This window comes from Vicugna pacos, chromosome 12 (genome assembly GCF_048564905.1).
Source record: "Vicugna pacos chromosome 12, VicPac4, whole genome shotgun sequence".
Lineage (NCBI taxonomy): Eukaryota > Metazoa > Chordata > Mammalia > Artiodactyla > Camelidae > Vicugna > Vicugna pacos.
In genome coordinates, this window is record NC_132998.1 from 65,964,558 (window position 1) to 65,977,320 (window position 12,763).

At 62.0% G+C, this 12,763-nt stretch overlaps 1 protein-coding gene across 6 annotated transcripts in view; it reads right to left on the reverse strand.

Moving 5' to 3' along the window:
• Nucleotides 1-1,640: 1,640 nt before the first annotated feature.
• The window catches only part of BRD1 (bromodomain containing 1), a 33,434-nt gene continuing 22,311 nt past the window's right edge, over nucleotides 1,641-12,763 (reverse strand). For 2 of the 6 annotated variants that reach the window (XM_072973724.1, XM_072973725.1), the window contains 6 exons: nucleotides 10,613-11,107; nucleotides 5,017-5,149; nucleotides 4,513-4,640; nucleotides 3,704-3,813; nucleotides 3,391-3,545; nucleotides 1,641-2,722 (listed from right to left, as the gene is read on the reverse strand). In XM_072973724.1, the coding sequence (XP_072829825.1) occupies nucleotides 2,539-2,722; nucleotides 3,391-3,545; nucleotides 3,704-3,813; nucleotides 4,513-4,640; nucleotides 5,017-5,149; nucleotides 10,613-11,107 (1,205 nt within the window). In that variant the 3' untranslated portion in view covers nucleotides 1,641-2,538. Of the gene's footprint in view, nucleotides 2,723-3,390; nucleotides 3,546-3,703; nucleotides 3,814-4,512; nucleotides 4,641-5,016; nucleotides 5,150-7,832; nucleotides 8,645-10,612; nucleotides 11,108-12,763 lie in introns of those variants that run through there. The other 4 variants (XM_072973727.1, XM_072973728.1, XR_012078740.1 and 1 more) reach the window with 4 other exon arrangements.

Sequence of the window (12,763 nt, forward strand, 5' to 3'; positions counted from 1 at the left end):
CACTCACAGCAGCACCAGGTCAGTGGGCACTCTGTGGATGCCGGGGCCACATACCCAGACCACGAGACCCCAGTGTCCACCGGCGTCCCCCCTGGCCCCGAGTTCACAGGGCCTGGGGCCCTGGCAGCAGGTCACATCGGATTAACTACAGGTTTCAAGGAGAAACCGTCAGCCCTCCTGGGGCTGGGGACCCAAGAGCACGCCTAGCCTCCAGCCTCAAAGGGGCCGACACCTCTGCTGGGCCCAGGCCCCCAGCCACCCCTAGGGACCCACCTGCACTCTGAAGCCATCCCTTCAGCCCCTCCGCCTCCCCATATAGCCCCTGGGGACCACCCACCCCCACCCACCCCTTGACTGGCCCCCGGAGGCCTAGGACACCTGCTCACAAGCCAGAACCAAAGACCCCAAAGCCCGCTGTCCCCACCTTAAGCCACCCTGCAAGGGACAGGCCTCCAGAACATCCAAGAAATGCCTCAACTCAGCCTGAGCAGTGGTCAGACATGAAGAGACACCTGTGCAAAGAGCAAGAGGCGGGGAGGCGCCCCTGCCCCGGCCGACACACCACGGGGGCGTGCACCGGCCCCCTGCACCCCTTCCCAGTTCCCATCCCCCCGTCCTTGCGCTGTGTCTGAAGTTGCTTTTGATAAACTCAAGAAGGATGTGCCAGAAGCAGCAGAGGGAGATGGGCATGTCTGGTCCTGGCAGACTCGACTCCGACGTTCTCTACGCTGTAAAACACCTCAAGGAAAAAGAAGCCGTTGCCAGGAGCCCCAGGGCCCCGTGGTGCTTGACCCAAGCTGGCAGTGGGGCCCAGGAGGTCCCACTAAGACCCAGGGTGCCCGCCGCCCCAGACAGTATGGTCCACCACCAGCCCCAAGCCCCTGCTGAGGGTTGGGGCCAAGGCACAGCCATGCCCAGTGTGGGGCAGTCAGGGCAGAGCCGAGCTTCCGAGAAGGAGGGGCCTACTTGGGCTGCCCTGGGCCATCAGAGGAGCCCAGTCCTCAGGGCTGCGTGCTGCCTGGGGAGAGGTCCCAGGGGCAGGGGGCCCAAGGAGGCTCCTGGGATGCTGGGAAGGTCCTGGGCACACAGGGACAAGCTGGACCCCTCCCAGCGGGTGCTCGGTGGGAGGCCCAGATGGGGAGTGGCGGCGAGGGCCAGCTCCAGTGGGGTGGGCAGACCGCGGCGGCACCTCCCTCTGACCCCCTCCAGACTGGGGCGGGGATCTGGGTGTGAAGCCCAAGCTCTGCCCCAACGTGGAGTGCAGCCCGCATCCCCTGCCCCCGCTCCGACCACAGCGGGGGCCTCGCTGGCAGTGACACAAGCCCCAGGGCCCGGGAGCCACGGCAGAGAAAGCGTCTGTCAGACGGGGGACAAAATTATCAAAGGAGGATGTTTTATTTCCAAGTTTCTATGGAGATGTTACAAACAATGGTGACTGAAAAGAAAAAGCGCTTTAAAATCTGACCTACCGCTTTAAAATAAAAATTCGATTAGGTAAAATAATAAATAACGACACTGAAGCTTTCGAGAGGAAGGCGTGTCGCGCTCCGCTGGGACCCTCACCCTCACCCCCCACCCCCGCAGGGCCGCCAGCACGCACACCCGCCCCGCGCTCCAGTGATGCAGGAATGAAAGGGCCACACCGTCCAAATCTTGACTTTATTTTTTAATATAAAAAATGCAATTTTGGAAACCCACCCTACCTTTTCCCGTAACATAATGCTTTACCTCTTAAAAATAAAAATAAAGTACTAATTCTATATACATCACATGTACCATACAAAAATGTATCCAAAGTTTCTATTGCTACCAAAGTGTCCTAAATTAAAACAAGTTACAGAAAGCCCCGCATTGTAAACAAAAGATTACAAGTTACAAAATCAAAGAACACACAGCCAGAGTCATTTACACAACAAACAACACATCCTGCTCCCAAAGCAAGTTGGATCTGTATGTGCCTGTATAAAAATGCATAGCAATATACTTCTGCAAGTTTATTTCTCCTTATAAAGCAAATGAATACACTTTCTACAATAAATAATCCGCTGGTAGGCACACCCGTGGGAGGCTGGCGGGGGGCCTCCTGGGGGCGGCGGAGTGTTTTTGGTGATTTGCAGGTGATGCACAAGCATAAATTTATCCTCCACCTCTTTCCACAAAGTACCATTCAAAATAATGTCGTTTTCTTTCTTAAAATACACATTTGTCATTGTAAATTTACATCCCGTCTTATTAAATAAGTGGTACTCTGTGTAAAGAGTATGATTCACAAAATTATTAAACATTCAAAAGTCTTCTTAAAAAAAAGCTACAGATCAAAGAAAGTGGCACAAGCACGTCCTCCACTGCGACCCGCGGGCACAGCTCCCCCGAGGGCACGCCCGCGCCACCCACCGCGCCCAGCGGGACGGTGTCGTAGAAAACGGCAAGTGAAGCCCTCCCTCCCCGGGAAAGGACTAAGCCAACCCTAAAACTCAGAATAAGTTAAGTGGTGAAGCATGTACAGCATGTACAGCGCGCGGAACCACGCACAGGCGCTCAGTCCACGTCGCTGAGGTCGCTGGCCGGCTCGCCATGCACACGGCTCAGATGGGTCATGGCGCGGTCGAAGGCAACGCGCACGGCCTTGCGGATGCTGGAGTTCCTCCCCTCCATCATCTTCAACTTGTCGATCGTCTCGTCCACACCCAGGGGGACCATCTTAGACTTGGGGAGCCACTGCCTTTTAAAGGGGGAGACGCACGGTGAGGCTGGCGCAGCAGCGTCACCCCCTCCTCGCAACCCCCACCCCCCCACGGCAGTGTCAGCCTGGGGCACCGCCTCTCCTCGCCACTGCCCAGGGGCCGCCAGGCCCCTCACCACCCCTACCAAGGGGCACACAGGCCAACCACACGGGCACTCACTCAGCGAGGGTGGGGGCAGGGTGGCTCGGGGAGACCCAACAACGCCCCAGCGGTGGGGCAGCCCGAGGACCGGACCAGGCCCGGCCGAGTCGCTGTCTGGGTCTGAGCAGGAGGGGGTCAGGGTGAGGGAGCAGGCGGGCCGGGGTGCTGACAGCCACCACCCAGCAAGACGCACAAAGCCAATCCAGCTGCACTTGCCAATGCGGCCAGCCCCACACACCCAGCAGCCTCGGGCACAGAAAGGGCCACAGCTCTGAGGGGCACAGGAGCCCAGTGCAGGGGGCGTGTGGAGACAGTGCCCACGGGCACTCGGGGTCGGGGCCGTGGCACGTTTGGGGCCCCCTAGGCGGGGCATCTCCTGGCAGGGTCTGGGAGCCCACACGGACCCACGCAGGACACAGGCAGGAGGGAGTGGAGCTGCGCACCGCGCCCAAGGTCAGGACGACAGGGCTCCTGCGGCATCCGCACAGCCATCACTCGCACTCACCAGCTTCTCTTGTTGTCGAAAAAGAGGACAAGGAAGAGCTTCTCGTCAGCCTTGGTCTGCATGTGCTCACCTATCTTCAGCACGTCCAGTGGCGGGGCTGGGATGGTGACCCCGTTGTGGTGGCCGGGCACACGTGGCATCTTGGGGTCGATGATCTGCCAAGGGAGGACCCGCGATCACAGCTGCAACCTTGCACCTGCACCCCTGAGGAGTTTCGGGCCCCACCGACACCCCGACACCCCGACACCCGCATGGGGGCCCCAGCACCTGCCCCGCCCCCCCGACACACAGCTTCTGCCTGCCCACAGCTCACCAGGGCCGGGTAGGAAGGGTAGCCGCTGCACTTGGCCCACACGACCTTCAGGGGCTCGAGAACGGAGGCTGCTGCGTCGGTTGAAATCCACATGCTGTTCTGACCGACTTCTGGGGGGAGGGGGTGGGGGAGCATCAGCAGAGCCCCCAGGACCTGACACAGCCGCCCAGCCAACGCCGCCCAGGGCAGCAGAGAGCCCCTGCAGCCACATCACCCTGTGTCCTCAGCCCGCCCCAGCTCAAGGGCCTCTGGCCTCCAGGTGCCCAACAAGCTCCCCGCTTCTGAGCCCCTCCTACCAACCTCCAGGGAGGGGCTGGGCCCCCAAAGCATCTCTGTAAACTCAGAACCACAGCCTTGGCTCCCCTCAAAGACCTACCCAGCCCTGCCCTCCCCACACCCCGACTCAGAGGAACCTGCCCAACCTCTCAGCACCTCCCTCAGAAGCCCACCCAGTCCCAGCCCCCTTCTCCACGCAGCCCACGGCGGCGTTGAGCTCTCATGGCTGCATCAGCTCGCTCCACGAGGCACGGCCACTTCTCGCGGCAAGGGTGCTCCCGGCCCGACCCGCAGCCTGGCCAGCGCCAGCCCAGCACTGAAGCCCAACCCTCCTCTGGGCACTGAAGGTTGGGGGACCGCCGCCCCTGCCACCCCATGTTCCAGGGCAAGTGACAGATGGGCCTGAACGCAGGCAGCCAAGTGTCCCACACAAACTGTCCCTGGCACCTCCAACAGCGGCTACGTGGCCCCGCTAGCAGGCCCCTGGAAACACTGGCCAGGGAGGCCGTGCGAGGGAGGCGGGGCAGACTCACCAGCCGCGATCCTGGCTGCCTTGGCGTAGTTCCCGTTCTCGATGCAGGAGATCAGCTGGCTGCGGTCCTCCAGCGTGTGCCTGCGGACCAGGGCGGGCTTGCCTCGGCCACACCTGGGTGCGCTGAAACTGCAGTGGAAACAGCAGCGTCGCAGGCAGCCCCAGAGCCGGGGGGGGCCCCCCAGAGCCAGGCGAAGGCCCCAGAAGTCGGGGGGGGGGGGGCAGGTCGCACCCAACAAGCCTGGGGCCACACAGGGGCGCCCATGTGTGCGGGTCGTTCGCCTTCTGTGTCAGCCTCCACACACCTGACCTCTGACCTGGGACACCGCAGTCTCCATGGGGCACAGCAGGGCCTCCCTCCCCACCATCCCGATAAAAGGAAGACTTTGAGACAAAAAAAAGTTTATGAAAGTAACATCTTTACAGTCTGCTTCCCTCTTTCTGGCTAAACCCCACCAAGCAGAGCACCAGGTCACACAGGAAGCGGCACGTGGGGCACACCCACCTGGAGTCGCAAAGCGGGCTGCTGCTGGAGATGCTGGACTCGGAGGCGCAGCGGCGGCGGGGCGCGGCCTTCCTCCCCGGGGCGCTGCCCAGCTCCTGCTCGCTCCTCGCACCCCCAAAGCCATTGGTGAGACCTGCAACAGAGGCACCGGGCGCCTGAGCTCGGCCCCCCAGCCGGCGGCTCCGCACACCCGACCTCTGACCCGGGGCTGGGGGGCGTCGTACAGAAGCGTCCCGCGCAGCCTGGCACCCGGCGCGCCCAGAACACGGGGCACGGATGCACCCGCGGGACCAGAGACAAGGGACAGTGAACCCACAGCGGACTGGCCCAGGGAACACTGGTCTAAAGCAGCAGGCTCTCACGGCGAAGACAGCCTCGCACGGCCCCTCCCCAGACAAAGGTCGGACACCGCGCCCTCGTCAACTACGCGCCGCCCGGGCATCAGCACGTCCACGTCCCCAGCGTCTCAGCGTGAACCTCAGAAACACTCCGGAAACGCTGACACAGAAGGCGAACGACCCGCACACACGGGCGCCCCGGCTCCAGCAGCTACGAACCATCAGCACCACGGCGCGGGGCGGGGCCACGACGTGGGGGCGGGGCCACGGCGTGGGGGCGGGGCCTCGGCGCGGGGGCGGGGCCTCGGCGCGGGGGTGGGGCCACGCCACCCGGAGACCACGACTCACTGAGGTCTGAACACCCCAGGAGCCCACAAAACATCTCAGCATCTGAGAAGCGTCGAGACCGAACTGCAACTCGAAGCCAAACCTCAGACCTTGCCCTGAGGGCCTGGCGTCAGGAAGCGGGAACACCTTCCCGGTCCCGACTCTGGCTCGGCAGGTGCCGTGAGCCGCAGCCCAGGTCCCACGCCGCCAGGCCCACCCTGCTCCCCTGGGGGAGACGGCAGCTGGAAGGGCCTATTTTCTCTCCCAAAAAAGAATCCCATTCCTCGTGCTTCAAAAATTTAAAAATCCACTTCTTGAAAAGTCTCTGAAGCAGGCGGCCAGATCACAGGGTGTTTCCATCTGCTCCGTACAGTCTTCTGCAACAAAGGGTGGCGCGTGCACCTCGGCGGCCAAGACGTGGAAACACGGAGACGGGCGGGCCTTGCCCCGCAGACGCTGGCGCTCCGCGCTCCCCGAGGGAGCTCCTCAGACGTCTCCCTCCACGTCTGCCGGACTCAGCGCCACCAGCTCTAAGAAAAACTTCGTATTTTCAATTCTAAACCTCGTTCATGTTTATAAGTGGTACCTGCGGATGGTGGTAGGTGTTACACTCACTTCTAGAATTTGGACGTTTTTAAGAGTCGACCAAACCATATTGGAAACACGGGCCCGAGCACTGAAGCAACTGGGCTGATGCTGCGGGGTGGGAACTCGAAGAACCCACGCCGACCCACTCACCAGCAGGCCCGGGACAGTCCCTGGGAGGGCGCAGAAGGCACCGTCCAGGCTCGCCGGGACTCCACACCAGGGCAAAGAGCCCACCTCTGAGTCAGGCAAGTCAGAATCCGCATCTGCAGAGGGACCAGTCCCCAGGCGCATGTCCAGCGCCAGCAAGGCTACGAGACCCCCACCTGCACCCTCTGGGGAAGCCTGGGACGTCAGGCACCAGGCCAGGGGACAAGGACGCACAGCCATGAGACCTCCAGGCAAAGCAGCAGGAAGAGCCCTAGAGGGTGGCGGGGAGTCTCACCCCCTTGACAGGCACCTGGCAAGATCCGGGGCGAGAGACAGGAGGGGCCAGTGGGCGGCGGGCGGAGGCCAGTCGGGAAGGGAACCAGCACAGAGCACGCCTAGCGGAGGTCAGACGAGGGATGGGCCTCCCGCGTGCAGAGAGAGGACAGGACCCCGACCCAGCTGCAGAACACGGAGGAGGCCGCACTCCTGACACCCCAGGGAGACAGTACACGCCCACCACCCCCACACCACCACTGCCTGCAGCCGGTTTCCCAAGTGACACCCGGGAAGAAGGCCCGGAAGCACGAGTCCTCACGGGGAGACGGACGATGACCACGTGCCCCTTCGTCTCCCTGGGGGCTTGGAGGACTCGCCTGCCCCAGGAGACAGGGCAGTCACACAGGGTTTTCCTTCCCGTGAGACCACGGAGCGCAGACAAGCCCGAGGGCACAAGGCCACTGTGGTCACACCCACATGGGCCCTGGGGCAGCCCCACCCTCGGCCGTGACCCCTCGCGCACAGGTTCACTGTCACCATCACCAGCTCCCTCCCCAGTTCCCCACGCCGCCAGCTGGCCCGCGGGTCCTGCCACCGGGGACTTGGGAGGACAGCCAGCTGGCAGGGTCAAAGATCTGCATGGAAACGTGCCAGAGAGACGCCCATAAACGGCTGGCGTCCCCGCAGCGCTGGAGCCCCGCACCTGGCTGACTGTTACTGGCTGAGGCCCAGGTCAGGCCGCCCTGAGCCAGGCCTTCGGGGACAGGCCAGCCCTCTCCGAGACGCAAGCTGCGCCCCCAGAGCCGCCTCCTCTGCCCTAGAGTCCAGGCACACCGGGCCTCCTGGGACACCGGCCAGCAGTGGCCCGAGTGACCTCCTCCTGAGCACCTCCTGCCCACCAGGCGGCGAGAAGCCCCCAGGCGCGCCCACAGGCATGCAGGTCAGCCGGGGTCCACGCCCGCCAGGCCCTGGCGACCTCCTGGACGGCAGACAGCCCCGCGAGAGGCAAAGCAAGCAGGGGGGGCCCGCACGCCGCCAGCCCCAGGCGTGGCTACGGGCCTCCCCTCGCAGGATGCACGCTGTCGGCCCGGCAGCACAGCGTCTGCAGCCGGCCTCTGGGAGCAGGGGGTGTGCCTCTCATCTCGTTCACACGGTTTTATTTTACCACTGGCAATAGGATTGCATTTTTGTGCGTTTTTCCACTTTCAATAAGAACACAGAAACAGCAAACATGACCCCAACCAACTGCATTGCTTGGACCGGCTCCAGGAAGAAGCAGCAGCGGGGAAGGCTCGCCCGGACACCCGCACAAGGCGCTACTAGTCCCGCAGCCAAGACTTCGCTCACGGCAGCCGGCTTCAGGCGTGGCAACCAGAGACAGAGCTGCTCAGAGATCCACGGGACGACCAGGAGGAGCAGTGAGAGGAGAGAGAAGCCGGGGGAGAGGGCCCGGCGGAGACCCCGGGGTGAAGCGCCAGCAGCGCGGGAGTCGGTGTTCACGCACGGTGTCCGGGGGCTGCGGGCAGCCTGCAGTCCTTCTGGGCCTGGGCACCCCAGCCAGACCCCCTGCTCAGCTCAGACCCGGTTCCGTGCCGGCTGGGGCAGGTCAGAATCTCCATCCACGTAAGACATCCACGGAGGCGGCAGGCTCCCTCTGCACCCCGGCCAGCGGAGGACGGGCGCCTCCTGGGCACGAGCGGGCGGCCAGCTGACTTACAGAAGGGGCGGGCGGGGCGGGCCCAGCTCCTCCCAGTGCTGCTGTTTGTGTTTTGTTTGGAGGACGGCCGGACAGGTGCTCCCAACATCATCCGCAAGAATTACAGGAAAGGCAAGGACGCAGTGACCTCTGCTCCACAGTGACCACTCGCAGAACTCCAGTCCGAGTTGAGCAAGAGAAAATAATTAGGATCCAAAGAGTGAACTACCCGCATGTTAGTGGTTAAAATGAGAACCTGGAAAACAGCGAAAAAGCCATTTAGTCTGACTGAAGGCACCACCGAGCAGCCTCCAAAACCCTGAGCAGCCGAGGACTCGGAAGACTGGCAGGCGCACACGCACACACACGCACCGACACATGCACACGCACCGTGGGCGCCACGCGGCAGGGCTCTCAGGAGGCCGGGGCACGAAAGTCCTGGCCCGGCGGGTCACTATCCGGGGGAGACCAGCAGTCCCAGGAGGAAGCCGGGAGGCAGCACAGGTCCTGGAGACCGACTCCAGGAGCAGTCAGGTGCTAAAGGGTGGGCAGGAGGCCCACGGCACTGCCAGCGAGAGGGCCCGGGGGTCTCAGAATGAACAAGCCGGGTTTGCTCGAACTGCACTGTGGACACCGGACGACTCCCTACCAGGCGGGGCACACGGATAAGCGCCGGGACGCGTCCCCAGACAGGGAAGACTGTGACTTGGAGCCAGGGGCCAGGCACGTGGAGCCCACAGGAGGCCAAGGCGAGGCACAGCCAACAGCAGCAGGAGAGCGCCAGGCCTCATCGTGCACACTGCACCCACCGCCACTTGGGGGTCAGTTCAGTCAGGGTCATGGGCACTGACAGACGCGCCCCCAGCAAGGGCTGGGGTAACCCCCCCCGAGACTCGCCATCACCACCAAAACCTGCAGAATCCCCAGCTCAGGCCCAGAAACTGGAAGGAGGGAGCCCTGTTTTCTACGAGGGGCCCAGGAGGCCCGGAGTCCAATGGTCAGAGGCCCATGGGCAGCAAGGGAGCCAGAAGGACGGCCAGTCAGTGAGGGTCACGCTGGCCGGGACACAACACCCTTCAACCCTCCCAGTGCTGTCACCGGGACCCCCAGGTGCTGGAAACAGCAAGAGTCTCAGTAAATGTGGCTGAGAAAGGCCATGGCACAGGAGGGAACCCGAGCACTGGAACGGGGTGCGTCTGCATTGGTGTCCAAGTCGGTGGGATATTTCAGCAGCTCCGCAGGACTCGGAGACAAGACACTCCCAACAAGTCACTAAGAGCACCAGCTTGACAGCAAGGCACCCAAGGAACCGCACAGGAGCGTGAGGTTTCCATGAAACTAACCCGCACGCAAGTTCCCTCCCACGACAGAGCACCTGTGCGCTGAGGCGCAGGCGACACACCGCCGCCTACACCGCTGGAGCCCGGCCCCCCACGCGGACGCTCCCGCCAGACGCCAGACCCCAGGACCGACGTGGGAGCGCACGGACCTCGGCCCACCCCGCCTGCTCGAGCGCGGGAGGAGAGGAGAAGCCGCGCTCCTGTGCGGACGTGAAGATGGACCCACAGCGGACACAGGCCAGGCTGTGCCCCCTGAGCAGGACCAGCGGGTGTTGAGACAAACGCCCCCAGGAGAGGCGACGGGGCGCCCCCGGACCAACAGGCACAGCCTCCACTGAGGGAGCTGGGAGGACAGGCGCTAGCTCACGCAGCGCAGGCGCGGGAGGTCAGACAGGCTGGAAGGACAGACTCCGCAATGTGGCCGAAGGCCGACGGGGCGGGGGGTGATCTCGATAAACGAATCAGACAAGCGTGCGCTATGAAAACTCAGCGGTGAATGAGAAATGCCTCCGAGCGTTATTTCCGCAGGTGCCGATCCCTCGTGTCAGCACCAACCGGGCTGCTCAGGACAGCCAGAAAACGCCAGAAGGTCGTGTAAGTGCACGGACACTGCGCTGGGCACCCCCCACGCCCCGGAGCCCCTGGTCTCGGACCTCTGTGGGAGGGGACACGCAGGGCCACTGCGCCCGCCCCCCACCCCGGCCCGTAGCCGCCCCAGACCTATGACGTACGGCTTTCCAAAAAAACACACCTTCTGTCTCCTTTTCTAGAAATTAAGAGAATTCTGGCCGAAAAGTGCAAAACCAACAGGCGGGCAGCACCTCCCAACACCTGTGCCCCGAGAGCCCCGAGAGGACGCGGCCGAAGGGCGCCCGCGCAGTTACCTGTGTCCAGGCGCTTTCCCGGGGACCCCTCCTCCACCTCGGAGTCGCCGCAGGTGCTTCGCGACCTTTTTCTTGGCTGCAGAAGAGTCTCCAACCTCGGAAGGACTACAGACAAAAAGGTTTTGGTCCCTAGCTGAGGAGAAGTTGGCTGGGTTTCAGTGTTCTTGGCAGACTTTGGGGGGCTTACACTTTTCGATTTGCAGAAGAGAACAGAAGTGCGTCTGTTTACATCGCTTGATGGCTCCGCCACCGCGGAGGCCGCCGCCGGCGCATCGCCACTACTGGCGAGGGAGGGCTCTGGAGGGTGTCCGATTACCAGTGCGCTCTGAGTGCAAGTGCTATGTGATGCATTATCAAATGTGACTCTTTTGAATAGTTTACTCTGCTCTGGGTTGAGTTCTACTGGTTTGAGGGTTGGTGGTTCTGAATTAGTCTCCGAGTTTGAAGGAAGAGGTAATGCATCTGATGGTTCAAGTTTAGGGGGAGATTTATCTCCTGAAAAAATTATAAATAAAGTGATTTTTGAAAACTGATAATTATAAAATCTATTATAAAACTTACTATAAATGTGACGTCCACCAAAATACTTATTCAGTTAAGGAAACAAAGCATCACACATAACTGTCTGCAGGCAGTGGGCCCGGGCCGCTGGGCGGCACTGTGCGCCGCCCTAGCACTGAAGACCCAGGCGCCTGGCGCCCACGTGCATAAAGCTACTGTTCGCAAACAACCCTGAAGACTGCTTCACTGGTGCCGACGCTAAGTACATCATTCGCGTTCATGACAATTCTGCAATCAACAATTCACTTACCTTGTGGAAGAAAAATACTTCCCGTAACTAAGGGGTCTAAGCGGGCATTCCCACAGTCCTGACCTGGGCCATGAGGTTAGCAAACAGAAGGAAACAAGCACGTAAGTCTGATTTCTGACCCGGGTATTCTAAATCGTGTCAAAAACCAGGCAGTGGTGGTGGGCGGGGAGGAAAGTGGGAACCCCCACCGGGCTCTCCAGTGCGCCACCCTGTGCCACGCCCTGAATCGCTGCAAGTCCTTTAACTCTGACTTTGAAGATAGAAATACAATCTTTGGGAAAAGAGTATTTTAACCTGTTAAGAAAGGCTTGTGAAAATTACACCAAAACGAGAAGCCTGAAAGCCAGAGCGCCCGCCCCGGGAGGCCCGTCAGCGGGAGGAGCCCGCAGAGCGGAGAGGGCGGCGGGGAAGGCACCCGTCCGGGCCAGCCTGGGGTTTCTCTCCAAGCTAGACTGACTCTGGCTGCGGGACATGTGACACAAAGCATGGACAAGGAGGATTATGCATCACCACAAAGTACAGTTTTCACTTTATGACACCTGCAGACTTCCCCAGAACCATTCAAGATATATAAGGTTAAGATCTGAAATCCAAAGTCATTTTGAAAACGAAACGCTATACAACTCCCAAGGTTCGCTTCTGTCTGCAAGCAAATGTTTCGAGAATTCTCCCAGCTTATCGTGAGGAGAACCAGGCCAGGCTCAGACCCCGGGAGTGCTCCACGGGCAGCTGGCTCGGCCCGAGGTGCCTCTGCTTCCCAAGGCCCCACGGAGCTGGTGACAGCGTGTGACAGGGCCCGAACCCCCAGGGAGAGCCTTTCCTGGACAAAAAGCTCCTAGAAAAGTCCATTCAGACTGGAGCATGCAACCCAACGGTGGAAACACGGAGGTGAACCCTGCAGATGCTCCCACCTGCCCTTCAGTCCCCCAGGCACTGGCCAGACGGAAACCAGGGCCTGTTCCTGACAGCAAACTCCCGTGGGCATCTCCCCAGCCAGCCACCGTGCACCTGGCGTCTGGGAAGCACAGGCTGGCCCCCTACCCAGAGGGCCGGTATCTGCCTCAGACTAGAGCCTGAGAGCCCCACAGCCCCTGCGCCCACCTCCCTCCCCCGGACAGCCACCAAGCACCCGCCCCAGCCACGCACAGAAGCCCCCAGACCCGGGCCCTCCCTCCCCCACATCCCCCCCAGCTCGGCCGCGCACTGAGGCCTCCCGACCCTCCTCCCACCCAAAGCGACCTGCGGCTTCGGGCCTGCCCCCACCCCTGGCCTGTGGCCTCACAGAGGTCTCTCCGAGAAGGAAGGCCAGGAGGGCGAAGCCTGGGCTCGAGACGTCTCAC